Raw genomic sequence first — 27,889 nt, forward strand, 5'->3', positions numbered from 1 at the left:
TCACAACAAGGTTACGCCTGGGATGAATTTGGTCCAATATGTTTTGAAGCCTCCTATAAAACGGCCTTTATGGTTTGCATACCATTTGTAGAGAGAGAAAGGAACTGACAGAGAACCTCAAGCATAGCGAGTGCTTTTTGTTGCTTTATTCCTTTCTGTTACTGGAAATACATGCCACAGGAAGCAAGCAGCCATCACGGAGCGTGCACTCTCCTGTTTTACTAAGGGAGAAGATGGAGTTCATCAGGACGTTACTTTTCTTGCTGCAAGGTAAGGGGTTGTATAGATTAAAAAAGTGTGTCAGGGAAATAGCAGGTAAGAACAAAGAAGATGCCTTTGAGCTTTGTTTTTAGACTTGGGTCATCTACAGTTAAACAGTTTACTGGGCCTGTTTGCTTTTATCACAAATTGCAGAGGGTTTTTACCCTCCAAAAACGTCCAATGTGATTTTTAAAACTTTGTACATTTCTTTCTCGTGGGGGGGAAATTAAGGGTCTGGCAGTTGGTTAAGTCTGAAATGTCAGGAATTGTTCGACGCTGGACCATGAAATATTTCTGTGGCTTTCCAAGAACACTGAATAGCTTGAGATGCTTTAATTTTGCAGAACAAAAGAACATTTTTATTTTAGAGACGTGAGCCTTGTTCACGTGAGCCTTGTTTCTAATGCATAGTGATTTACAAACCTAAGTTAGTTAATTGGGCACACAACATTAACTTAATGTTAGCTAAATTGGGATACTGGGCACATAAAAGCTTTCAAATGAACTCAATGTTTGTAAACTGGATCCAGGATGTTAAAGATATAGGGGTGAAATCCTGAATCCACTGAAGTCAATGAGAGTTTTAGTATTGACTTCAAAGGAGCCAGGATTTGACCCATAGGGTCAAGTCCAGCCAGCCATCGTTACTCAAGCAAAACTCATATTGCAATCAAGATTTCCATCTGGAAGCAACTCTTTCCCACACTGCATCAGAGATTGCTGGATTTTGTGCATAATCATAAGCACTCCTAGAACGTAAGCTTTCGTGAGCTACAGCTCACTTCATCGGATGCAAGTGAGCTGTAGCTCACGAAAGCTTATGCTCAAATAAATTGGTTAGTCTCTAAGGTGTCACAAGTACTCCTTTTCTTCTTGCGAATATAGACTAACATGGCTGTTACTCTGAAACTCCTAAAACATGTTGTTTTGTGGTTAGCAAGCCATTAGCTTCCACACTGTGGTAATGTGTGGAATTTATCCTGCTATTTTTATCAAGCTAGGCCCAGGAAAATAGATCACAGCAAGGGATTACAGCACAGACAGATGGATGGGGAACCCTGCCCATAACCTGATGTTTTACTTTATTGAATTACTGATTGATTTATAAACTGTGCCATCCCTTACTTAGCTCAGGGCACACGAATGGCTTGCAATAAAAACATGGAGCCTGATCTTCCCTCAGCTTTCATGCACTTCAATTAGAGTTGTTGGGACTTTGTGCTCCAGAAAATCAGCCTTTGCTCCCAAAAAGCCAACAGAAAAGGGCATTACCAAACCAGAAAACAATTCCTGCCCATTCAGATCCACCCTCCCTCAGGCAAACATCTGACAGGAGGACACAGTGTTATATGCTGAAGGTCAACAGACCTGGGGCACTGTTACACTAGAGGGGGACTGAATTCCAGAGTTGGGAACCTTCAAGTTTAAATACAAGGAGAATTCAAACAAGTGCCCTAGTGGAACTCAGATGCTGCAGTGACAAACAGGGTGGAAGGATCAGGACCCTACCCATTCAACCCTGGTCTACACTAGGAGTTGAGGTTGAATTTAGCAACGCTAAATCGATTTAACCCTGCACCTGTCCACACGATGAAGCCCTTTTTTTTTTTTTTTACTTAAAGGGCTCTTAAAATTGATTTCCTTACTCTACCCCCGACAAGGGTATTAGCGCTGAAATCGCCTTGCCAGGTCAAATTTGGGGTACTGTGAATGCAATTAGATGGTATTGGCCTCCGGGAGCTACCCCAGAGTGCTCCACTGTGACCGCTCTGGACAGCACTCTCAACTCAGATGCACTGGCCAGGGAGACAGGAAAAGGCCCGCGAACTTTTGAATTTCAATTTCCTGTTTGGCCAGCGTGGCAAGCTGCAGGTGAGTGCAGAGCTCATCAGCAGAGGTGACCATGCAGAGCTCATCAGCTGAGGTGACCATGATGGAGTCCCAGAATCTCAAAAGAGGTCCAGCATGGACCGAACAGGAGGTACGGGATCTGATCGCTGTATGGGGAGAGGAATCCGTGCTATCAGAACTCCGTTCCAGTTTTTGAAATGCTAAAACATTTGTCAAAATCTCCCAGGGCATGAAGGACAAAGGCCATAACAGGGACCCGAAGCAGTGCCGCGTGAAACTTAAGGAGCTGAGGCAAGCCTACCAGAAAACCAGAGAGGCAAATGGCTGCTCCAGGTCAGAGCCCCAAACATGCTGCTTCTATGATGAGCTGCATGCCATTTTAGGGGGTTCAGCCACCACTACCCCAGCCATGTTGTTTGACTCCTTCAATGGAGATGGAGCCAACACGGAAGCAGGGTTTGGGGATGAGGAAGAAGATGATGATGAGGTTGTAGATAGCTCACAGCAAGCAAGCAGAGAAACCAGCTTTCCCGAAGGCCAGGAACTGTTTCTCACCCTGGACCTGGAGCCAGTACCCCCTGAACCCACCCAAGGCTGCCTCCCGGACCCGCCAGCTGCAGAAGGGACCTCTGGTGAGTGTACCTTTTAAAATAGTATACATGGTTTAAAAGCAAGCATGTTTAATGATTGATTTGCCCTGGCATTCGCGGCTCTCCTGGATGTACTCCATTAGCCTTTGCAAAAGTTTTCTGGGGAAGGTAGCCTTATTCCGTCCACCATGGTAGGACACTTTACCACTCCAGGCCAGTAGCACGCACTCGGGAATCATTGTAGAACAAAGTATTGCAGTGTATGTTTGCTGGCGTTCAAGCAACATCCGTTCTTTATCTCTCTGTGTTATCCTCAGGAAAGTGATATCATTCATGGTCACCTGATTGCAATAGGGTGCTTTTCTTAAGGGGACAGTCAGAGGTGCCCTTTCCTGCTGGGCTGTTTGCCTGTGGCTGAACAGGAATGTTCCCCGCTGTTAGCCACGGGGGGGGGGGGAGGGTTGAGGGGGTAGTCACACGGTGGGGGGAGGCAAAATGAGACCTTGGAACGAAAGCACATGTGCTATGTATGTAATGTTAACAGCAAGGTTTACCATGAAAGAGTGTACCCACTGTTCTATAAAATGTGTCTTTTTAAATACCACTGTCCCTTTTTTTTCCCTCCACCAGCTGCATGTGTTTCAAGGATCACAGGATCTTCTCCTTCCCAGAGGCTAGTGAAGATTAGAAGGTGAAAAAAACACACTCACGATGAAATGTTCTCTGAGCTCATGCTGTCCTCCCACACTGACAGAGCACAGACAAATGCATGGCGGCAGACAATGTCAGAGTGCAGAAAAGCACAAAATGATCGGGACGAGAGGTGGCAGGCTGAAGAGAGTAAGTGGCGGGCTGAAGCTGACAGGTGGTGGCAGTGTGATGAGAGGAGGCAGGATTCAGTGCTGAGGCTGCTGGAGAATCAAACTAATATGCTCCAGCATATGGTTGAGCTGCAGGAAAGGCAGCTGGAGCACAGACCGCCACTACAGCCCCTGTGTAACCAACCGCCCTTCTCCCCAAGTTCCATAGCCTCCTCACCCAGACGCCCGAGAACGTGGTGGAGGGGACTCCGGCCACCCAGCCACTCCACCCCAGAGGATTGCCCACGCAACAGAAGGCTGGCATTCAATAAGTTTTAAAGTTTTAAACTTTTAAAGTGCTGTGTGGCCTTGTCCTTCCCTCTTCCACCACCCCTCCCAGGCAACCTTGGCAGTTATCCCCCTATTTGTGTGATGAATTAATAAAGAATGCATGAACGTGAAGCAACAATGACTTTATTGCCTCTGCAAGCGGTGACTGAAGGGAGGAGGGAAGGGTGGTTAGCTTACAGGGAAGTAGAGTGAACCAAGGGGCAGGGGAGGGGGTTTCCATCAAGGAGAAACAAACAGAACTTTCACACCGTAGCCTGGCCAGTCATGAAACTGGTTTTCAAAGCTTCTCCGATGCGTACCACGCCCTCCTGTGCTCTTCTAACTGCCCTGGTGTCTGGCTGCACGTAACCAGCAGCTAGGTGATTTGCCTCAACCTCCCACCCCGCCCTAAATGTCTCCCCCTTACTCTCACAGAGATTGTGGAGCACACAGCAAGCAGTAATAACAGTGGGAATATTGGTTTCGCTGAGGTCTAACCGAGTCAGTAAACTGCGCCAGCGTGCTTTTAAACGTCCAAATGCACATTCTACCACCATTCTGCACTTGCTCAGCCTGTAGTTGAACAGCTCCTGACTACTATCCAGGCTACCTGTGTACGGCTTCATGAGCCATGGCATTAAGGGGTAGGCTGGGTCCCCAAGGATAACTATAGCCATTTCAACATCCCCAACGGTTATTTTCTGGTCTGGGAATAAAGTCCCTTCCTGCAGCTTTTGAAACAGACCAGAGTTCCTGAAAATGCGAGCGTCATGTACCTTTCCCGGCCATCCTACGTTGATGTTGGTGAAACGTCCCTTGTGATCCACCAGTGCTTGCAGCACTATTGAAAAGTACCTCTTGTGGTTTATGTACTAGCCGGCTTGGTGCTCCGGTGCCAAGATAGGAATATGGGTTCCGTCTATGGCCCCATCACAGTTAGGGAATCGCATTGCAGCAAAGCCATCCACTATGACCTGCACATTTCCCAGGGTCACTACCCTTGATATCAGCAAATCTTTGATTGTGTTGGCTACTTGCATCACAGCAGCCCCCACAGTAGATTTGTCCACTCCAAATTGATTCCTGACTGACTGGTAGCTGTCTGGCATTGCAAGCTTCCACAGGGCTATTGCCACTCGCTTCTCAACTGTGAGGGTTGCTCTCATCTTGGTATACATGCGCTTCAGGGCAGGGGAAAGTAAGTCAAAGTTCCAAGAAAGAGCCCTTACGCAAGCGAAAGTTTTGCAGCCACTGGGAATCGTCCCAGAGATGCAACACTATGTGGTCCCACCACTCTGCTTGTTTCCTGGGCCCAGAATCGGTGTTCCACCGCATGAACCTGCCCCATTAGCACCATGATGCCCACATTGCCAGGGCCCGTGCTTTGAGAGAAGTCTGCGTCCATGTCCTCATCACTCTCGTCACCATGCTGACGTCGCCTACTCGCCTGGTTTCACTTTGCCAGGTTTTGGTGCTGCATATACTGCTGGATAATGCACATGGTGTTTAATGTGCTCCTAATTGCCAAAGTTATCTGAGCAGGCTCCATGCTTGCCGTGGTATGGCATCCGCACAGAAAAAAGGCGCAGAATGATTGTCTGCAGTTGCTCTGATGGAGGGAGGAGCGACTGACGACATGGCTTACAGGGTTGGCTTACAGGGAATTCAAATCAACAAAGGGGGTGGCTTTACATCAAGGAGAAACAAAAACAACTGTCACACAGAATGGCTCCCTCAAGGATTGAACTCAAAACCCTGGGTTTAGCAGGCCAATGCTCGACCCACTAAGCTATCCCTGCCTCTGGTATTTCAGGCAGGATTGAACCTCTGTTAAAGTTTTCAAGGTGCCCCTGACAGACCTCACCAAAATGATTGTCAGCCGTTGATTTCACAGATGGAGGGAGTGGGGAGCAAATGCATACAAAACAAATCTGGTCTATTTCTTGTTTTGATCCACTTGATTTATCTTTTACATCTTTGGCTGGCAGCAGACGGTGCAGTAGGATTGCAAGCTATCCACATCTCCTGGCTGCTCGGCAGGAGATGGTACAATAGGACTGCCTGCAGAACTAAAGAGAATGACCTGGTCAAGTCACTCCTAATTTAGTCCCTGCGTCCATGTCTGCCCAGGCGCTCCTGAACGACCCTACCGAGGCGGCCAGGAGCACCTCGGACACGATGATGATGGTTTTCAGGCCTATTGCACTGTGCTGCCACAAAGCAATGGATTGCTGCTGCTGTGTAGCAATGCAGTACCGCGTCTGCCAGCACCCAGGAGACATACGGTGACAGTGAGCTGAGCGGGCTCCATGCTTGCCATGGTATGGCATCTGCACAGGTAACTCAGGAAAAAAGGCGTGAAACGATTGTCTGCCCTTGCTTTCACAGAGGGAGAGAGGGAGGGCCTGACAACATGTACCCAGAACCACCCGCGACAATGGTTTTTGCCCCATCAGGCATTGGGATCTCAACCCAGAATTCCAATGGGCGGCGGAGACTGCGGGAACTGTGGGATAGCCACCCACAGTGCAACACTCCGGAAGTCGACGCTAGCCTCGGTACTGTGGAAGCACTCCGCCGAGTTAATGCACTTAGAGCGTTTTGTGTGGGGACACACACAATTGACTATGTAGAAACGATTTCTAAAAAACGACTTCTATAAATTCGACCTAATTTTGTAGTGTAGACATACCCTCAGAGACATATAATGTTGATCAAGAGAATGCTGTGAACCGCAGCCACTGGGAGCTGCGGGTGGCCATGCCTGCGGACGAAGAAACAAAAAGAAAAGGAGTACTTGTGGCACCTTAGAGACTAACCAATTTATTTGAGCATAAGCTTTCGTGAGCTACAGCTCATTTCATCGAAAGCATTCAGTGGAAAATACAGTGAGGAGATTTATATACACACACAACATGAAAAAATGGGTGTTATCATACACACTGTAAGGAGAGTGATCACTTAAGATGAGCTAATACCAATTACCACTTAAGGAGAGCGGGGGGTGGGAGGGGGGATGATGCATTGGAGAGGTTTTAGTTGGTACCCAGAAGTCACCTACTACAGGACAGGCCCAACAAAGAAAATAACAGAACGCCACTAGCCATCACCTTCAGCCCCCAACTAAAACCTCTCCAACACATCATCAAGGATCTACGACCTATCCTGAAGGGCTACCCATGACTCTCACAAATCTTGGGAGATAGGCCAGTCCTTGCCTACAGACAGCCCCCGAACCTGAAGCAAATACTCACTAGCAACCACACACCACACCACAGAACCACTAACCCAGGCACCTATCCTTGCAACAAAGCCCGTTGCCAACTGTGTCCACATATCTATTCAGGGGACACCATCATAGGGGCTAATCACATCAGCCACACGATCAGAGGCTCGTTCACCTGCACATCTACCAATGTGATATATGCCATCATGTGCCAGCAATGCCCCTTTGCCTTGTATATTTGGTCAAACTGGACAGTCTCTATGTAAAAGAACAAATGGACACAAATCAGATGTCAAGAATTATAACATTCATAAACCAGTCGGAGAACACTTCAATCTCTCTGGTCACTCGATCTCTGACCTAAAAGTCGCAATATTACAACAAAAAGACTTCAAAAACAGACTCCAAGGAGAGACTGCTGAATTGGAATTCATTTGCAAACTGGATACAATTAACTTAGGCTTGAATAGAGACTGGGAGTGGATGAGTCATTACACAAAGTAAAACTATTTCCCCATGTTTATTCCCCTCCCTCCCCCCCACTGTTCCTCAGACGTTCTTGTTAACTGCTGGAAATGGCCCACCTTGATTATCACTACAAAAGGTTTTCTTCCCCCCCCCCAGCTCTCCTGCTGGTGTTTGCTCATCTTAAGTGATCACTCTCCTTACAGTGTGTATGATAACACCCATTTTTTCATGTTCTGTGTGTATATAAATCTCCTCACTGTATTTTTTACTGAATGCATCCGATGAAGTGAGCTGTAGCTCATGGAAGCTTATGCTCAAATAAATTGGTTAGTCTCTAAGGTGCCACAAGTACTCCTTTTCTTTTTGCAAATACAGACTAACACGGCTGCTACTCTGAAAAATGTAAACAGTCTCACGGCCCTGCCAGCAGATTACCCTGATGGGCTGCAGGTTGCCCACCACTGTTGTAGAGTCTCTGTCATTGGAGGTTTTTAAGAACAGCTATTGGACAAACACCTGTCAGGAATGGCCTGGTTATTCTGTAGCCCTGCCTTGAGCACAGGGGACTGGACTAGCTGACCTACTGAGGTCCCTCCAGTCCTACACGTCTATGATTCTATAAAGGGGCCTAAGGCCTTGTCTTCACTCATATTTTACCTTGTGAGAGTTATCATATGGTCAGGACCCACCTTTTTGGGTAGTGAAGACAGGGCCTTGGTGTGACGCCCCTTTAGCATAAATGTGACTCAGGCCCTGTGACTTCTTTCTCTCTGTCATCAGTTTCAAGTGCAGCAAGACGACGCATTCAAGTGACTGGTGAGGTTGGAGGATCCATCACTATAAAGTGTCCCGCGAAGGACATTTCCAGGCGAAAATTCTGGTGCAGGGAGCTCGAGACAGGGATCTGTGTCACCATCGTCTCCACCTCTCCATACATCAATGAGAATTACAGGAATAGAATATCCGTCACTGAGGGGCCTCGGGAAGGAATATTTCAAATTACAATCACAAGGCTGGAAGAGGAGGACGCTGGGCTGTACACGTGTGGGACAGGAAATCAAAACGACAGAGGCAGTGGAAGGACCCTCCAAGTGGAGCTGGAGGTTTCCAATGGTACGGGATCACTCCACAGTCACTCTGTACAGTATATCTCCCTCTGCAGTGCAGTATCACTCTGACGGTATGGTGTCACTGCTAATCCAGTGTCACTCTGTACAGTATCATTGCCGACACAGTGCCACGGAGGCGATGTGAGCACTCTGTACAGTAGCACTCTGGTTGCACAGCGTCACTGGTGACACACCACCACTCTGGGCAGTACCTCTTACAGTCTAGCTTTAGTAATGAAAATTGGATCGTGACTTTTTAGAATGTGCTCTAGAACACATCTGGTTCTGTTCCATGCAGGGAGCGCTCCACCCAGAACGGGCATGTTGTCTGCTGAACCCCTGGGACATGAGAGACCTATTGTGGTATCAGAAGAGTCTGGCAGCAAAGGCCCTGACACTGAAGGTGAGGTTTGCTGCATCCCTCTCTGTAGCCCCACGGGAGGCGAGGGAAGGGAATTGGCACTAACTGGTCCCCATCTCTCCCTTAGAGTGCGGGAGGTCTCTCAACTTCACACTAATATGGTGATGCACGTGGGAATTGTATGCCATAGCTGCCTGGGCTGTGAGTGTTTGGAAGCTTTCAGGGCACCTTTCACCAGCACTGGATTCACTACTGTATAATTATCTGTCTAATCTAGGAATTTATATTCTTCCCCCTCATCATTGTGGTATCAGAGCACCTCGCACTTGTCAATGGTTTTTATCCTCACAGGGAGGCTGTAGAAGTATCCTCCCTACTTGACAGATGGGGATCTGAGTCCCAATGTAGTCTAAGTGACTTGCCCATGCTCACACAGGAAGTCTGTGGCAGACTCAAATCTCCTGAGCCCCAGTCCACTGATTTCCCTGTGAGATTGTCTTTCCTCTCAAAAAGAAAATCATCAACAAATCCTAAATACCGAGGCATTTATTTTTGAATGTTCCCATCAAGATTAAGCCTCTGAGGACTCAACAAGTTGTTGTCGTTTTTTGTTACTCTCTCTGACTATATTTATAAACACGTGGCAGCTGCCACTGCTAATATACTCAGAAAACCAGGCTCCTGGATCTTAGTTAATAGGGCGTTAGATCTTCCCATGGGTGAGTGCACAGGCACGAAGGTCAGACAATGTTGTGTGACACACATCCCTTCTTCTCGTTCTTTTTGCCTTCCCTTTTAGGAGTGGGGCTTGTTTCCTCCATTCCTTTCCCTGGGGCTGTTGGCTTGTATTGCCAGAACTAGGACAGTATGGACCTGGCTGTGCTATAATGGTTATATTCAGCGTGAGTCTTGATTTGGCTTTCGGTTAGACTGGAGTATGGAGTGACTGCATCAAAATCAGTGGAGTTGTTAGAGACCCCAGGGCATGGCCACTAGTTAAGTCAAGGGGATGGAACGCCATAAGGGTTGAGGAAGTCTCCCTGCTGAAGGCCTAAGGGCTTCTTCTTAACCCCCCTTAATAGAATTCAGGCCTGGCTGGTTTGAGTAAGCTCTTTTGCTCTTAAAACAATGTTGCAGCCGCAGATAATGCCTTATAGTGTGAGGTTTGCTGACGCCAAGTTAAAAATAATAGGAGATAGTTACAAGGCCAGGCAGGATGTGCTGGTTGTTTAAGTTGCTAGAAATGCTTGTTAGAGGTTGCAGGAAATAAACATTGTTGTAACCCATATAAGGAAGGCAAAGTATTTGTGCAAAGTTTTAATTGGCTGATGTGTAGTGCAGTAGCATTAAGGAATATAAAAGTGTGTGTAATGACCTGCTCTGATGTGCAGGATTTAAAATTCTATTCTCCCTGTACCTTGTTTGCAGCTGCAAATAAACTTTTCTGCTTCTCCACCCCGTTGTGATTATTAAGTAAAACACACCGGGTAACAAACCCCTGCTGTTGTTTTGCCTCTCGGCACTGGGTGCCGGCAACAGCTTTTGGCGTTTTTGGGTGGGCAACAAGGCTGCAATTTAGCCTTGCCCAAATCCATTCTGGAGGTCAAGGATTGCAGCAACAACTGACGCCCAGCGCGCACCAGTAAGTTCATCGGGGGGCGCGGAGGAGACGCAGTTTAATCAACCCCGAAGGGCACAATGGTGCAACGAACTCACATAGTAAAAAAGCAGCTGCAGGCAACGGTGGGGAACTGGTCCCTTAAATAAGATAAAAACCTTTTAAAATCCAAATTGTATGCTCTGTTAAAACCTAAAAACGCCCAAAGTTACCCTGTAGATATGGGACAGAAACAAAGCACAGGAGGTAGGGTACGGTGCACGCCCCTAAAGTGTATTTTAGTAAATTAAAAGGTATTTAAATCAAATCCAATAACTAAGGGTAAATTAAAGCAATTTTGTATAGTTAACTGGCCTCAGTACCAATTAAAAAACCAAAAACAGTGGCCTCCCAAAAAATCACTAAATCATAATACAATCCTCCAGTTACTCCTGTTCTGTCAGCAAACAAAAAAGTAAAATAAGCATTCGTATGCTTACTTGTTTATAACCTTGTGGTCTTGTACTAATATTTTACAATGCTGTAATTTAACCCCGATTGGCCCGGTAGCAATTAATGTCAGTCCCCGGACCCCCACCCCAAATGTAATGGCAGATCCGGTGTCTCCTTCGGCCCTTACACCCACACAGAGCGAGGCTCCTTCGGCCCTTACACCCACACAGAGCGAGGCTCAAAATAAAATTCCTAGTAAAGCTCATAGTAAGGTTCAAGCTCCATCTGCTGAACTATACCTGTTACTTACCAAAACTAAAATCGCCCGTAATGCAATAGAAAGAACAAGCTGCTCTTACTATGCAGGTCTATACTCATGCACCTTTTAATCCTATAGACCTGGCCTCTTTCAAAGCACAGGCTGGAGAATTTTCTATCAACCCAAGCAAGTTTGTATCGGTTTTTAAAAAATGTCTTAGCAGCTACCAGCAAGACTGGGATAATTGTAATGTCCTTCTGCAAACATATTAACTAAGGTTAAACAAAAACAGGTCAAAGCTAAAGCAAAAAAAAAAAGCAAAAAAGCAATATAACCAAAACCGTAACAATATCCCAATCCCAAATAATCAAGTTCCTATAAAAAAATCCTAAATAAAACCCAAATAACAATCAGGCTATAACCCACCTTACCTCCTATAAAAAGCTGCTACTGTATGGACTCCGTCATGCAGCTGTCAGACAGAATAATTAAACTAAACCATATAAAGTAGCGCAAAACTCCAAAAAAAGCCCTAAAGCCTTTTTACAGCGCATTCAAAACACAATCCAACAGTATACCCATGCAAATCCTAATAATCCGCAAACTAAAGCAATTATTAAAAAAATATTTACAAGCAGGGCAGCCCCCGACATTAAAAAAAAGCTACAAAAAAAATTTAATAAGTATAACCATGGCACAAATTTTAAAAACAACAAATCAAGTATATAGTTTAAAAAAAAAGTAAAAAAAAAAAAAGTAAAATTAATAGTAGCGGCGGTGCAGGCAGGCACCAAAAACAAACAAACAAAAAAAAAGGGGGCCGTGGACGCAAACGTCCAGGCCCACAAAAAAAAAACAACTGGGGCGCAATCAGTGTGCCCTGTATCAGCAAAAAAAACACTAAAATAATAATTGCCCAAACAAAAAAAAAAAAAAGGAGGGGTACCTCTATAATAGCAATAAAAAAACAAAAATAGGAGTGTCAAAAAAAAAACAAATCATCCTACCCCCGGAACCCTGAGTAAAAATGCAGGTAAAAATAAAATAGATTTTTTTAGTAAACTCTAAAGCGGCACAAACTGCTATAAATCAACCCCTCCAGTTGCCAGTAGCAAACTCCCTCACTATAACAAAAGCCACAGGCAAAGATACCAAGCAAAGCTCTTAAAAAACCCTGAGGTCACGCTGCAGCCTTGTCCATCCCTTAACCCTGCCACCCTCTTACCAAAAACTAAAAAACAAAAACATAACTGTTTAAAAATCATAAATGCCCAATATTCTAGCCGCCCAAACTTAAAAAAGGTGCCCCTCCCAAATGCAAATTATAAGTGATACACTAATAGTCGCAGCATAGTAATAAATAAACAAAAAAAGGCAAGTTATGCTATTATAACCCTCAATAACACCGTCAAAGCTAAAAGTTTGCCCACTAAAACCTCTGCCCAATTGGCTGAGCCCTAACCCGTGCACTCAAACTGCCTAAAAAAATACCAAGTCAATATTTTCACTAATTCCAAATATGCTTTTAGTGTGCTGCATGCTCATGCTGGCCTGTAAGAACAAAAAAAAAAAAAATGCTGACAGCCCAAGGCTCTCCAGTGAAGTACGGGCCCCAAATTCTCTGGCTTCTAACGGCAGCTCCCTTTAAAAGTGGCAGTGGCACACTATAAGGCCCATCAAAAAAAAAAATCAAAATATAACCAGGGGTAATGCCAGGGCAAATAAAAAAGCAAAGCATGCTGCCACCCTAATGTCCCCTCAAACTAAAAACACCTATATGCATGCCCTTATCCCATCAGTAAAAAAGCTCCCAACCCCTCAGTATTCTAAAAAAACAAAACAGCTAGCTAACAAACTTAGTCTCCAGAAAAAAGGAGGAATGGCTTCATTCCCTAAAAAAAAAGTCCTCTTACCAAAGGGCCTAATTCTGCCAGTATTACAAAAATTACATCAAACCACTCATGCTGGCAGAAAGGCACTTATCCAACTAATAAAAAAGTACTTCATAACCTCCAAACTCAAACCCCTGGCTGCCCAGGTACAGGCAAAATGCCTAGTTTATCAAAAAAATAACCCCCAACCAAAACACCCAGTACCACCAGCGGCCCTGGAACCCACTCCAGGCCCCGGACGGGTGTGGCAAATAAACTTTACTAAGTTTCCCCGAACCCAAGCGTTCAAGTATCTCCTTGTCATAGTAAATAAATTCAGCAAATGGCCAAAAGCCTTTCCATGTCACAATTGCACTGCCAAAACCGTGGCTCTCAAGTTTGTTAAGGAGATTATTCCTCACTTTAAACTTCCCCAGTAAATAAAATCTAACAATAAAACACACTTCACATCAAAAATCATCCAAAGCATTGCAAACGCCTTACAAATTCCCTAAAAACTCCATACACCTTAAAAACCGCAAGCCAGTGGGGTAGTAAAGCAAACCAATCAAACCCTTAAGCAACATCTCTCAAAAGTATGCCAAAAGGCCTCCCTACGGTGGCCTGATGCCCTGCCCCTAGTTCTGTTCCGCAACCGTGCTCTCCCAAAAAATAAATTAAAGCTCAGTCCCTTTAAAATTATGTTTAAAAGGGCATGGCCTATAAATAGTACACTGGTTGTGTCAAAAAAAAATAAAAATTAAAAACTAAATTTCTGTCTCAGTATATGTGTTCTCTGTCTGCTGTTCTTTTGTCTCTTCACAGGTATACTAAAAATTCCCAGCCTCTATCCTTAAACTCACCCATCCACTCCCTGCAGCCTGGTAATTCAGTGCTCGTACGTACCTGGAAAGACGAGCCCCTCCAAAAAAAGTAAAAAAAACCCTATACCGTCCTGCTGGTCGCCCACACGGCAGCAAAAGTCAAAAAACACAAAAATTAAATTCATTATACCCGGCTGAAAGCGGTGTCAACCCCCCCCCCCAGGCTAAAAAGTAAACCGTGCATTCAGCCTCCTCCACTAAAAATCTTAAACTAAACTTACTATTTAAACAGCATCCCGCCAAAAAGGCAAAAAAATAGATGGAAAAGTATATTTTATTCCCTCTCTTGGCCATGTGCCCAACTGGTACGGCTGTTTCAGGCATTGTACCCGTAAATACCTGGCTGGCACTAGCCCAAAGTGCAGTAAACGCAACGTCGTTCTCAAAAAACCTTATTCTCAAAAACTAAGGCAGCAGCTCTGGCCTTTTCCTTAGTTAATATTCCTGGGCTTGTGGTGCATAATTATCACGCAATAAAGCACCTTGTCTGCACGGTGGCAAAGGCCATTAATTTAACCTCAACCGTCCTGGCCCAACTCTCACATAAGTTAAAAAAAATACCTCAGGGTATGCTACAAAACAGGCTGGCTGTAAACTATTTGCTTCTACACCATGGTCACCTATGCCAAAAGTTTGCAGGCATGTGTTGCTTTAATATAACAAATGCAAGGCCATCCGTAAAAGCTAATTTACAATGCCTAAAGCAGCTAATAAAGGGCATTCATCAACAAGCTAAAAGAAATTGGCTAGGCTCTCTACTTTCTAGTTGGGGCCTTTCCCCGTGGCTAAGTAAGTTCTTTAGCCTATTATTTAAGGTTTTTTTCCCTGTATTAATCATGTTATGTTTACTGTTTTAAATGTGGTCCTGTATAAAAATGCTTATTTTGCATAGTTTTAAAAATTTTAATTTTATGCATAGCCCGCTAGTAAATAAATAAAAAGAAAAAAACTCAAGCAATAAAAATAAGTATTCTCAAAAGAGGGAATTGTTGGAGACCCCAGGGCATGGCCACTAGTTCAGTTGAGGGGATGAAAGGCCATAAGGGTCGAGGAAGTCTCTCTGCTGAAGGCCTAAGGGCTTCTTCTCAACCCCCCTTAATAGAATTCAGGCCTGGCTGGTTTGAGTAAGCTCTTTTGCTCTTAAAACAATGTTGCAGCCGCAGATAATGCCTCATAGTGTGAAATTTGCTGACGCCAAGTTAAAATAATAGGAGATTGTTACAAGGCCAGACAAAATGTGCTGGTTGTTTAAGTTGCTAAAAATGCTTGTTAACGGTTGCAAAAAATAAACATTGTTGTAACCCATATAAGGAAGGCATATAAAGAAGGCAGAGTATTTGTGTAAAGTTTTAATTGGCTGATGTGTAGTGCAGTAGCATTAAGGAATAAAAAAGTGTGTGTAATGACCTGCTCTGATGTGCAGGATTTGAGATTCTATTCTCCCTGTACCTTGTTTGCAGCTGCAAATAAACTTTTCTGCTTCTCCACCCCGTTGTGATTATTAAGTAAAACACACCAGGTAACGAACCCCCGCTGTTGTTTTGCCTCTCGGCACTGGGTGCCGGCAACAGAGTCATATCTGTGTACAGTGGGTGTAAGGGAGAGGCAGTGTGGCCTAATGAATAGGGCATTGGATTGGGGCTTGGGAAACCTGAGGCAGGTCTTCAGCTGGTGCATGATCAGTTATGCCAGCTGTAGATCTGCCCCTCTGGTTCTTTTCCCAGCTCCACCACTCGCTTACTGGGTGACTTTGGACAAGTCACTTCATCTGTATCTCAACCTCCCCAGCTGTAAAATGTAGATAATAACATTGACTTCTTTTGTAACATGTTCTCAGCTCTAAAGAACATATATTTTTAATGAGAGGTAAGTATGTTAATTATTATTATTATTAATTATCCCTTCATATTAACAATGGGGATGGTGGGGTTTTTTAAACAACCTTCAAAACATAAAAGATCTTTAAGCTTAAAAAGGGAAAGCTGCTGTCTAAAATTTATCCCCAGGAGTCATCATAAATCCTGACCACAAACTGACTCTGTTGGCTTGAGTAGTCAGGAGCTTTGTTAAACGCTCCGCAGAATTCCTGCATTTTAGGTGCTCAGATGCACTGGTTCTCCTGTGACTCGCCTTAAAATTTTCACAGTACCTAAGAGCGCTGACTTCTGGAGGTCACTGATCAGGATGTATTGCACTCCTAACATATTCCTGAGCTGCTCATGCATACCCTTGGCGATTGCTCTGAGTGCTCCAATAATCTCTGGGACTGTCTTTGTTCTAGTTTCCCATAATCATTCCACTTCATGGGAAAGTTCTTCAAACCTCGCTATCTTCTCTTGTTTCTTTTTCTATGCTTTTTTGCTGGTATGACCATATTAATTATCATCGCCTTATTGGTCTTCTTTTCTACACCACCTATGTTCAGCCCGTTTGCCTGCTCTGTTCTGTCTGTGCCAATGGCCTGAGTCCATAAAATTTTAGCCTCTTAATTCTCGAGAGGGTTTTCAACTTGGTGGTCATAATATTGCATAGGGTGTTTAAATCTGCACTTGCCACAGAGGCTCCAATGCAGACACTTGGCAAGGTCATTGTGTCTGTCCATATATTCTCTCCCAGCCAGGCTTCAGCCTATTATATTATTAATTAATGATGAATGATTAATTATTATTATATGAGAGCAGAACCATGTCCACTATGTTCTAGAATCTAGATTTTTTGCAGCAAATGTCTATTTGTCATGGATCATCAGTAATATCCTTCAAAGATAGTGACTAGCTCCAGCCTTACAATTAGCATCTTTGATCCTCAAGGCCAAAGAAAGGCTAACTCCTAACCTCAGTTATGTCCACCTACCGAATACAGTATGAGGAAATGAGTGCAGAATATTGCTCAAGAGCTTTACAATTTAGAAAACAAAAAGCCCACGCCAAGTTTGGGTCTCACTCATATTGGTGTAAATCCACGTAACTCCACTGAAGTCAATGGAGTGTCTCCAGGTTAATATACGTGTGAGATCAACATTTGCCCCTCGCACTCATCCCTAGTTTTGACTATGAAACTTGCTTTATTGGAAAAGTTACACATGTTCAAGAATGGGAAATGTAGCAACAGTTCATTTTAATATGCTTTCCCCCAGGAGTCACACAACCACAGATGACTAATGGAACATGGGCAAAATATACCTCCTATGCTGCGCCTGGCATCAAATTCCCTGAAGGTACAATAATCATGCCTGCAGCCGTCACTGGCAGCATTGTTACCTTTGCAGAGACTGGAAGTATAACAAAAGGGATTCCAAAAAGTTCCAGGACAATCAGCTATGCAAATCCCAGGCATACAAATCGGTGAGTTCCACAAACTTTCCCCCTCAGGGATTTTCCAGCATGAACTCTCCCCTAGATCATTTCATTTCCTCTCAAGCTTACAAATACTGCCGGGTCAACCAAGCTGTTTGTGTGAGGAGTGGATCTGCATGTCAGAACTGGCAGTGAAACCACTTCCCCCTTTGACTCATTATTTTCCAGCCTCTTGAGAAGCAATTATGGGAATGATGTCTTTCAAATCCTGATACCAATTCTCCTGATGATGATGCTGCTTGTGGCTTCTATGATAATTGTTAGAAAACAGCTACGAGGGAAGAAAGGTAAGAGAAAGGTCACATACTTCTTATACCAGTCTGTGGTACCTGCCACTCTGTGGTAAAAAGAAAGGACAAGACAGTTTCCACAGTTGGAGAACTATAATTTCTCTTTGAAAAGGATTGATTTCTGCTTTGGATAAATTCACATAATTCCTTGCCTCTTGCAGAAAATAATGTTTTTATTTTTCACGATGAAAACTGCAAGTAGCTGCAAAAGCAAAACCGTAACATGGATCAAATTCACGAATACTCGTGAAAATAGCTGATATTTGCACAAATATTTTATTCTATTTTATTTTGGTTCTTGTACCACACCTATCACACTTGCACCTATCACATCAAGGGAAAAACTACCAGTCAGCTGGCTTCATTTCTAGAAAAAAAACCAAACAAACCAAACAGCTAGATAGGCAATAAAACAATTTCAGATGAAACATAAAACCTACGTTGTGAACATCCATATCTGATGACTGAGTGTTAGTTGCCATGTCCCGGCCAAATTCCAATTTGACTAATTACATTCTGCCTGCATAAAATTGCCCTACAATTTCAATTCACGATTTTTCGTTTACTTAACCTACTTCATTTGCTCACCTGAATTGTTGTGTTATGTGGCTATACGCCTGCCTTCCATCCCAGAGGGGGCTGCATTTCAGTGAAGACAGTGTAAGCAACTGGTCATCCATTTTGTGAAGTCTGGTGAACAGAGTCTTTGGCTGTAAGTTGCTGTAGAAGTTATACCAACAGTATAACTGCTTTAGAGTCTGATTTACATAGGTGCCAACACGGCACATTTCCACTGGTGGGAGGTGCATGTGCTCAGGACTCTCAAAATCCAGCCATTAGTTTATGTCAGGGTGACTATAGCAAATCACGAAGGCTAAATGTATTTCGTCTGTAGACTGGCTGACTGCCATTGGTTTATAGGTATTACAATCTACATGTCTGGATGTTTTGGAGAAGCAGCTTCCAGTGAAAGCTATGGAATAAATCTGAGGTTGAGCGCGCTCGAACGTGGCCAAGGGCACATTCCAATGGAAAATATCTACAGCGTGTTACCCCGCAGGCTCGAGGGAGCTGACAGGAATGGTAAGTTCACCCACAACTATTCAATCTCTAATTAATTGTTCTCCACCTATGGTCTTTCCAATCTACAGCAGGTGCTCACTCATGTCAGAGGGCAAGATTCTATTCTCATTTACAACAGTACAATGTTAGTGTAAACCCACTGAAGTCCCTTGAGTTACTTTGCATTTTTACCAGTGCAACTATTCTATTCTATGCAGGTTCTCATATGGGCTAATGCATCTGAGTGCCTCCCAGTAGTGCATTAAACATCACGACCAACATCTGTCACCTGTTTGTTCTGTCATCCTCTCCCCAGGGGGAGAAGCATATGCAGTGCAGGGTCTTGTCTTGGTAGGGTTTTAAGTTTGTTTGTTTTTAAATATACAGATTGCTGTAAATTTACGTTAGAGAAAGCAAGGTCAAAGAAACGCACTTTGCACCTGGAGTGAAAAGGGATGAGGTTTGTGATGGCCCTTAGTTCCCGGAGGAGTTTATTCCACAGTATTGGACCAGTTCCCAAGAAAGCTCCGTCTCCTACACGGCCCAGCTTTACCCTTATCATGCTGAAAGCAGACTTGGCCTCACTGTCTAACGTTACTCATGTTACATGCACCACTGGCTGATGGGCGTGTGGGCTGAGAGCTTTCGGGATATGGTTACGGAACTGTCCTCAGACACCCCTGACAATCCCATTCCCTTTGGCTTACGTAACACGCACCTCCACTGTGGTAGTAATGCACTTGGCTACAGTGCAAGATGCTCCCAGGTTCAGCATGAGCCTTGTGAATCCTGTCTTGCTCCTTTCCTTCCCTGCTTTTTGTTGGGGACAGGGGGATGCCGGGGGCACGGGGGTGGATTTACAAAAATTGCTGAAGCAAAGTTGCGCAGCTGGACAAACAAGCATCAGTGCAGTGCTAAGGAAAGGGAAAGTGGCAAGTCAAGTAATACCAATGTGTTTATACAGACTGCAGGAACATCCAGATCCAGCGGTTCTCAAACTGTGGGTCGGGACCCCAAAGTGGGTCATGACCCTGTTTTAATGGAGTCGCCAGAGCTGACGTTAGACTTGCTGGGACCTGGGGCTGAAGCCAAAGCCACAGCCTGAGCCCCACCGTCCGGGGCCAAAGCCCGAGTACTTCAGCACTGGGTGGCGTGGCTCAGGTTACAGGCTTCCCACCTCCCCCCACTGAATCTTTGGGTTTTGGCCCCCCACCCCTGCCCTGGATGGTGGGGCTCGGGTGTCCCTCCCCCATCCTGGGGTGGCGGGGCTCAGGCTTCGGTCCCCCCTCTTGGGGTCGTGTAGTAATCTTTTTTGTCAGAAGGGAGTCACGGTGCAATGAAGTGTGAGACCCCCTGAGATAGGCTATAAAGGGCTAGATACCTTACCCAGCTTACCCAGGCAGTGTAACCGTGCAGAGCACGAACAGTTAGGACACAGGATCCGCCTCTGCAACAGACTCAAACCCAGATGGCCTCTATGGGGTAATCCTGGGAAATGAAGCCCGGTCTCCTACATGTTAGGGCAGAGCATTAACCAATAGGCTACTGCAGCCCAAGTTGTTGATCTTAAATTAATTTAGGAGGGACATGTATACACCGTTAGCTAGCAGATACAGACCCAGACTGACTTCCACTCCTTCTTACATTATCTAATCACTTCCTTTCTTAGGTGAAGCCCTAATCAAACAGATACGCCTTGCATCAGGCTCTGATGGCCAGCAAACTCAGGCTCTGTCTGATCAACAGAAGGAACAAATTCCAGGACCCACCACTGAGAATTTCAGATCTTGGGGCTGGATGACGCACAGGGAGGCAGGGTGTTAGGTTGGCAAACCATCTGCATAGATCAATTACAGCAGTTGGAAACACACAGGAAGCCAGTGAAGCCTTTGTAGAGCTGGGCTAATGTGTTCCAAGTGGCACACTACTGTAGAACTGGGCAGACTTGCTCTGCACCAGCTGGGGCTTGTGTGCGAAGACTAGACATGCGTGAGCAAGGGGCCCTCCAGGGCCAGCCGAAGGGAAAATGGCACCAGGTCAAACTTGTATTTTGGTGCCCCTGACCCCCTACCCATTGGCCTCAGGCCCCACTGCCTCCCCTCACACATTGCTCCAAGCTCCCTTCTGCAGCTTTGCACCCCAGGCCTGCCTCACTCCTTGCTTTTTGACCATGGCATTCCCCTGACCACAGTGTTCACCCATAAGGCCAGCCCTGAGACCATCAAATACTGAAAACATTCCTGATGTGACCCTATTGCTGCAGCAAGCTGGATGAGACAACCCTGTGCTGATGGCCCAAACTAAAAACCTTGGGTGTTCATGTTGACTGAAAGAGCTGCTGGTGGGGGTGAAAAGGGAAATAGAGTGAAATGTGTCAGCAGTCAGGTTGGACTCCCAACTCTGAGCCATTATAGGAAGTTGCTGCTTACTACATGGTTGCTTTGTTCAGCAGGACTTCAGTAGTGAGCCTCATACTTGAGCTGAGAACTAGCACGAAAGAACTATAAGCGTGGGCTGCTAGGAAATCCAGTTATTAGGTAGCTGAGCTTAGATCACCAAGCCATTTCCCATGACTGACCCACCCACCACAAGAAAGCAGTAACACGGACACTGTAGGAAGTGTACAAATAGATAAGGAGTCTATTTTAAGGCCTTTCTCTCTCTACCTCTACCACTCCCTCTCCTCTCAGTAGGAATTTCTCTCTGAAGTATGATAAGGCTGATAGTATCATCCACAATTACCTGAGCTGTCAGTTCCTGATGCTATCCAGATGTTTTGGCCTCTCATCAAAGCCATCCCCTTGTCTGAAGCTTTTCCAAGAAGGCATGCAGCAGTTTCTGCATTGCATCACCCACACTGCTCCTTTAGCTGAGAATGATATTTCATCGTGCTGCTCAGAAGCTGCAGAGATGTCAGGAACCCGGCAATCCTTTCCACACATAAAAGAGGTTGGAATGAAGGACACTGCAGTCTGCTATCACTGCAGCCGCTATTCCATTCCATCCAGGGAGATGGAGATTAGAGCTACAGAAGTTGCCATGCATTATGGGACTTTGCATGGTGAATCAGACAGCAAATTCACAGAGAACAGAGTCCTGGCTTAATCAAGTGAAACTCCATTGATTTCAATGAAGTTATAGCCACTTATACTGGCTCTGGATTTGACCCCAGATCTCCTATTAACTGGGACTCAATTTAACAAACCACTCACTGGGCTAAAAATACAGCTCATCTGATTGATTATGTCCAGCCTCTTGTTAGCTAAAGTGTATATTACATTTTTCATACTTTGGGCCCAATCCATCCCTGATGTAACTCCATTGGAGTTACACTACAGGTGAATTTGATCCAACAATGCTAAATTAACAATAAGTTGAAAAAGTTGGGTTAATTTTATTCCCCCACACCTCTCCCTTTAATGGTCATGTCCTCTCCTGCCTCTGCACTGATTCCAACTGGAAGCAGAAATGGAAGAGCTGAAATACGGCATGAGATTCTTGTGAGATTTCTAGCCCTGATTTTCAGACCCAAAAGGTTTGGACACTTATCCAAATGGAATCTGCCAACCTTTCGGGGTTCACCCAACAGTACATGTAACTTAAATCCACACCTATTAAACCTATTAAACCTTTTAATATTGCTGTGAAGATTACGTCCACCTGCAGCAGACAATTATTAACTCCTGAGGATGCCTTCTGAGGGCATGTCTGCTTAATAAAGGGGATAAACAATAACACTTTGCATTCATATAGCCAGGACCCAGTGCTTTATAAAAGCCAGTTACATAAGGCTCCCTTCTCAGGGCATGTTATTCGCCCCTTTTTACAACTGGAGAAACGGGAGCACAGAGAGGCGAAATGATTTGCCCAAGATCCCACAGAGATCAATGGCAGCGTTCAGAATAGAATCTAGGGGTGAGATTTGGTGCTGTGTCTCTAAGAAGCACAGCACAGAACTCACAGGCCAGAGGGAAATGGGGCTTGGGAAGTTTTTGGCAGCTTTAGTACCTTCCCAGGCTGCTCTGAGGGCTGGAGAGGCCTGTCTAGGTTACAGCAACCTCCCTGGGCTGCCTTAATGGGCTGCAGCACTGCCCCAAATCTCCCACCGCAACATACCCCTCCGGCCCTCAGCATGTCCCCTACAATAGGGCTTACGATGGGGTCCTCAGAAGGCAGCCCTGTGGCTGTGTTCTGCAGGGCTGCCTGGCCTGGAGAAAGCATATTTCTCTGGGTATCAAGGCCTAGAACTGCTTCCCATTACCCTGGCTCGTCCTATACCAGGCATGAAGGGGCTGGAGAGACAGGCTGTTATTGTAGATCTTTTGTTCCAGGCGCTAACCATCACATACATTCCCTCTTGTTGAGTTGTTATGGTTAATCTGTATTTCAGGCCCATGGAGAGGGTTCAAGAGAGGGAGAAACAGAGAGACAAAAACCCTCAAAGGGCACTTTCTTTCCTTCATTACTGCAAACTACCCATTAGTAATTCCAACTCGCCTTCCCCTCACCAGCCATCGAGGTGCAATCTGCCCCACGTCTCTAAGATATAACAAAAGCTCATCTCTTGGCAGTAACAGAAGGGAAGACAGGTTCATGCTCATACCTCCTTCCTCTCTAGGGGATGACTAGTTCCATTATCCTCTTCTAGAGAAAAGTTCACCAGTCATCAACAACAACAACAAAAAGAGAGAGATAATTTTGGCATGAGATATGGCTGCCCAGTGGTGAGTTCAGTTTATGCAATAAACTGCAACACTAGGAAGTAATTTGCAAGACATGTGACTTAACTGACAATTTATTTTTGTCTGACAGGTTTAACCCTTATAATGCTGCCATTTCTGAGGCGCTAATCAGAGCAATGTCTGAGTGGGTATAAACAGTAGTAGTAATAACATAATAATACCTAGCCCTTACAGAGGGCTTTTCATCTGTAGCTCTCAATGCACGTTACAAGGGAATTCAATGGGGAAACTGAGGCACAGATCTGTATCATGGAAATTAGGGATAGCTTGGTTATCTAGTCCTGGCACAGGAGGCTTATTGGCTAGCACAGAGTACATTTTTAAAGAATTTTTCTAGTCTTGTTGAAATGTCCCTAATGACAAGAATGTTATCTTTTCTTAGGGTATTCCACTACCTAATTGATCTCACAGTGAGGCCATTTTCCTGATACCCAGACTCAGTTTCTCTTTTTAAATGTCATCCTCTTCATATAGCCCCTGGGAATGACCGAAATAGGCCCCCGTGTGTGGTAAACTATTAAATAGCGAAACTAGAAAATTGTAATGAACTCAATTAATATAACCGACTCATAAGTATAGGAGTGATACGTTAGCTCTGATAGACATAGTGGCACGGATAGATAATGATTAACATAAAGATTTGTTAGTCTCTAAGGTGCCACAAGTACTGCTTTTCTTTTTGCGGATACAGACGAACACAGCTGCTACGCTGAAACCCAACATAAAGATTGTGACCATGGGTATTTCCAGTGTTAGTTTACAGGAAGGGGTATTATAGTCCCGACTCAACAGGCCAGGCTCTATATTACACACCCTATTCTTTTGTCCCAGTCAAGCTGGTTACATGTTCATAGTGATGCTATGAGAAGACACAGCAGGAAATGCTTTCATTTGGGAAATGCACAGCACTTACATAATGTACACGACTCAGCCTTTTTTGCTGGCAATAATTGACAGAAGGTGCCAGATAACTGGATGTTCAAGGAGGCTTTTTAAGCATTGGTGAAACAAGTGAGAGACCTGCCTTTTCTGAAAATTGAGGGGCAAGCTGGAAAAATGCAGTTAAATTCGCACAGGGAGTTGTAATTTGTGTCGTTCTTTTTTCTTTTTCTTTGCAGTCTTGGCTATTCAGACAGTCAGTGGATTTTGCCAGGTTTGCAAAACCCTGTAATAGTCACATCATCTTGGAAGGGAGGCAATGTTGCCTATGGGTTAGAACACTGGGGCTGGGATACAGGAGACCTCTGTTCTATTCCCAGCTCTCTCACTAGTCTACTGGGTGACCGTGGGCAAGGCACTTCCCCACTCTGTGCCTCAGTTGCCCCAGCTGTAAAACAGGGATAAGGAGTGACCTCGTTTGCAAAGTGCTTTGACCTCTACTGTTGAAGCATGCTGTATAAACATTATGATGCTCCTGCTGATTACGTGTTTCCAGCCGCCAAGGCACACAAGTGCCAGGAATCTTTACTGAGAGCCAAGAGTTGCTTCAGATTAACTCATTAGATTGTGTTCCCACTGCAGTACAAAGTTGTCTCGGTGCTCTTAGACCACTTTAAAAAAACAACAGCTAGGGAATAAGCCTCAGGCTCCATCGACTCCGGAGGCAGGTTTTCAGAAGCGTCTAGGTCACTTAGGCACACTGGTGTCACTGGCTGTCACTGGGATTTTGTGAGGAAGATTTTCAAAGGCACACATGGCAGTAAGCGGTTGAGCTCCCTAGTAATGCCTTTTAAAATGTGTCAGTGGCCATCGCTGCCTGGGTTCCTCAGTCACGCTAGCCTGTGCTACACTTACACATTTTATGGCATCGCTACATTGACGAGAGGTGTGATTTTTTTTTTTTTTTTTTGGCCAAACTAGTTTTACCTCTGTGACTCCTCTCAGGGGCAGTGGAACCTGGCAGGGAGCCATTCCTGCCTAAACTCACACCCAGAGCAGGACCCAGAGGGGCTGGAGCAGCTGCCTTGGGGCCCAGGAATAAGCTGTGGAGCAGAGAGTAGGATTTGGCAGGGCTGGAGCAGCTGCCGTGGCACCTGGGACTGGGCTGGGAAGAAGTTCGTAGGTGCCAAAGGATCGGGAGCAGGTACCTTGGCACCTGGGATCAAGCCAGGGAGCAGGGAGGAACCCCTGGGATCCTCCTGCCCATCCGGGAGCACTCCCTCCCCTGCCGAATCTCAGTACTTCCCCTCACACTCCCTTCTGTCCATGCAATCCCTTTTGTGGGCAGTTATTTCAACATAAGGCGACTTTACTGGTATAACCCTGCCCGGCTTATAGGAGTCTGCCGTACAAAAGGCTGAGAATCTGTTCCACTATATCTAGTCGTGACGGAGATGAGTAGGCACGCATAGTATTCTTCCCTGCCTCACACCACCTTAGACCCACGGCTAGATTTAATGTTTTATAAAAAGACACTTCTCTCATTACCACCTACTGTCTATGATTTTTTCCTAGGTTCTCATGTACTGCATGACTCATATCACTGCAGAGTTGACTTATAAGAGCTGCTGTGATTGCACATTTGTGCATGGATCACCAGGCACAGCTGAGGAAGGACTTGAGGCCCATACAAAGCCGCCTCCAATCGGCACCTGAACCCTACATATCAAAGCATTACTTTGGTGCTCTGTAACCACACTGCCCTGCAGAAGCTGGTCTGTATGCTTTCTCCACACAACGTGCTCGTGCTGAGTTTACAAAGGTACAATGGATGTGCTGTGGTTGTTTAAGTGTGATTTTTCTAATTTGCGCTGCAGATCTTGGTCTGTACAGATGGTTGCCAAAACATGCAGGTTGAGGCAAACAATTATAAGCAGAGGTAAACTTTCCCCCTCAATATTTATTGACTATGGCTGAAGATTTCTCCTATGCAGAGGGCCAGTGCAGGACCTAAGCACCATTTAAATCCTCAAATTAGGTTAATAGACTGAAGTGTTGCCTAGGTTTGCTCATTGCACAAGAATGGATTTCACCCCTATAAGCTCATTGACATTTTGAGATAACGTTAAACTTCATCTTTATTGTTGGCTTGAACTAGGTGAATATAGTTGGTAATCCAGTGCCCAGAAAAAGGAGAATTGTTTTGCAAATTTTCTCATGTTTCATCAACTGCATTTTTGGTGTGAAATTTCTGATCATCTATGAAACTGGCTGGAAAACAGAGGGTTGGTTTTTGGGGTCCCCCCCCCTTTCCAAATACTTTATACATGTTTTTCATTGAAATAAATAAAAATGTTTTGGAGAAAATCTTAGGTGACTGCTTATTGTTATTGAGACTACAGGCCTGATCCCAATTTAACACTGATGTAAATCCATTGATATTAGTGAAGTTATGTTTAATTCCAATGTGTTACCCTTTCTGCTTAACAATCTGTCCCAATTTATATTCAGTTCCAACACTCCGCTTCCTTCCCCAGGTCTAAAGAAGAACTCTGTGTAGCTTGTACCTTCTACCTTCTACCAGCAGAAATTGGTCCAATAGAAGACATTACCTCATTCAGCGTGTCTCACATTTAATTTATAGCAGTATAAGTGAAATTAGATTCACACCCTAAACTACTATCACAGCCCTAGAGAAGTCCCTCCGTGTATACCCCTACTAGTGTGGTGGGGTTGGGGAGCTTATACTGCTACGGTCCAGGCAGAAGGTATCATCCCAGGCTACTTCACCGTGACCTTCACAGTGGTTCTGGATCCTGTTCTCAAGTCACCATTCTCTTCCATGACTTCGGATTCCTGGACAGGACTTAGTATGACCCCCACGTGGATACACTGGACAGAATGGGCTGTGTTAGTCTGGGAGCGAAAGACAACCACAGGGCCCATCTGTGTCCAGTAGCTTCAATAAAGAATCTTCCTTATATTTCTCATGGCTGAGTCCTGTCTGTTCTGCAGACAGAAGGACAGTACAGACCCTCTCTCCCCCTTCTCAGATGCTGCCCTTCCCCTAACATCTGTATGAAAGAAATGATCTCCATCCGTTTTGAAATGAAGTAACTTTTATTAGCTGCAAAAAAGCAAAGAACTTTGACCATACACCTTAAATACAGTTAGACATTCAAAATATTGCAAGAACAAATATTGTCATTACACCTGATATCAGTTTCTCAGTGACATTATTCACTGCTAGTAACTTGTACAATGTGTACATACTGAATAACAGACAATACGATCTATACCATATTAGTTATATAAGAACAGATACACCTTAAATACGTTTTACTATAAATACATCTTAAATAAAACCAATTATTTAAATAGACCTTATTTAAAATAAATAACATTTGGAACTTGCATAGTACCTTTCATTAGAGATCTCAGATGAGTGTTATCATGGAAATGTAGTTTTAGTTCTAAGATATTTTACAAGTTAGTGTCTG

General features: G+C 44.7%; 1 protein-coding gene across 3 annotated transcripts; it reads left to right on the forward strand.

Moving 5' to 3' along the window:
• FCMR (Fc mu receptor) lies at positions 1-27,372 on the forward strand. 3 transcript variants are annotated; one of them, XR_013348533.1, is made up of 8 exons: positions 2-270; positions 8,307-8,639; positions 8,934-9,038; positions 17,197-17,404; positions 17,585-17,703; positions 18,628-18,789; positions 25,965-26,211; positions 26,927-27,372. XR_013348533.1 is itself a non-coding variant. In XM_077839352.1 (7 exons), exons 1-7 carry the CDS (start codon positions 234-236, stop codon positions 26,009-26,011), a joined length of 975 nt encoding a protein of 324 aa, XP_077695478.1. In that variant the 5' UTR covers positions 1-233; the 3' UTR covers positions 26,012-26,756. The 3 variants fall into 3 exon arrangements, 2 of the variants coding, with proteins under 2 accessions (XP_077695478.1, XP_077695477.1); XM_077839352.1 differs by lacking the exon at positions 26,927-27,372 and having other exon boundaries at positions 1-270; positions 18,664-18,789; positions 25,965-26,756; XM_077839351.1 differs by lacking the exon at positions 26,927-27,372 and having other exon boundaries at positions 25,965-26,756.
• Positions 27,373-27,889: the final 517 nt, after the last annotated feature.

The sequence above is a fragment of the Eretmochelys imbricata genome, chromosome 21, assembly GCF_965152235.1.
Source record: "Eretmochelys imbricata isolate rEreImb1 chromosome 21, rEreImb1.hap1, whole genome shotgun sequence".
NCBI lineage: Eukaryota > Metazoa > Chordata > Testudines > Cheloniidae > Eretmochelys > Eretmochelys imbricata.

Bases quoted from the DNA above. Each gene is read 5' to 3' on its own strand.
- FCMR (XM_077839351.1), top strand. From the start codon at position 234: ATGGAGTTCATCAGGACGTTACTTTTCTTGCTGCAAG. The intron at 271-8,306 runs GTAAGGGGTTGT...CTCTGTCATCAG, and splicing joins GTTACTTTTCTTGCTGCAAG to TTTCAAGTGCAGCAAGACGA. The intron at 8,640-8,933 runs GTACGGGATCAC...TGTTCCATGCAG, and splicing joins GGAGCTGGAGGTTTCCAATG to GGAGCGCTCCACCCAGAACG.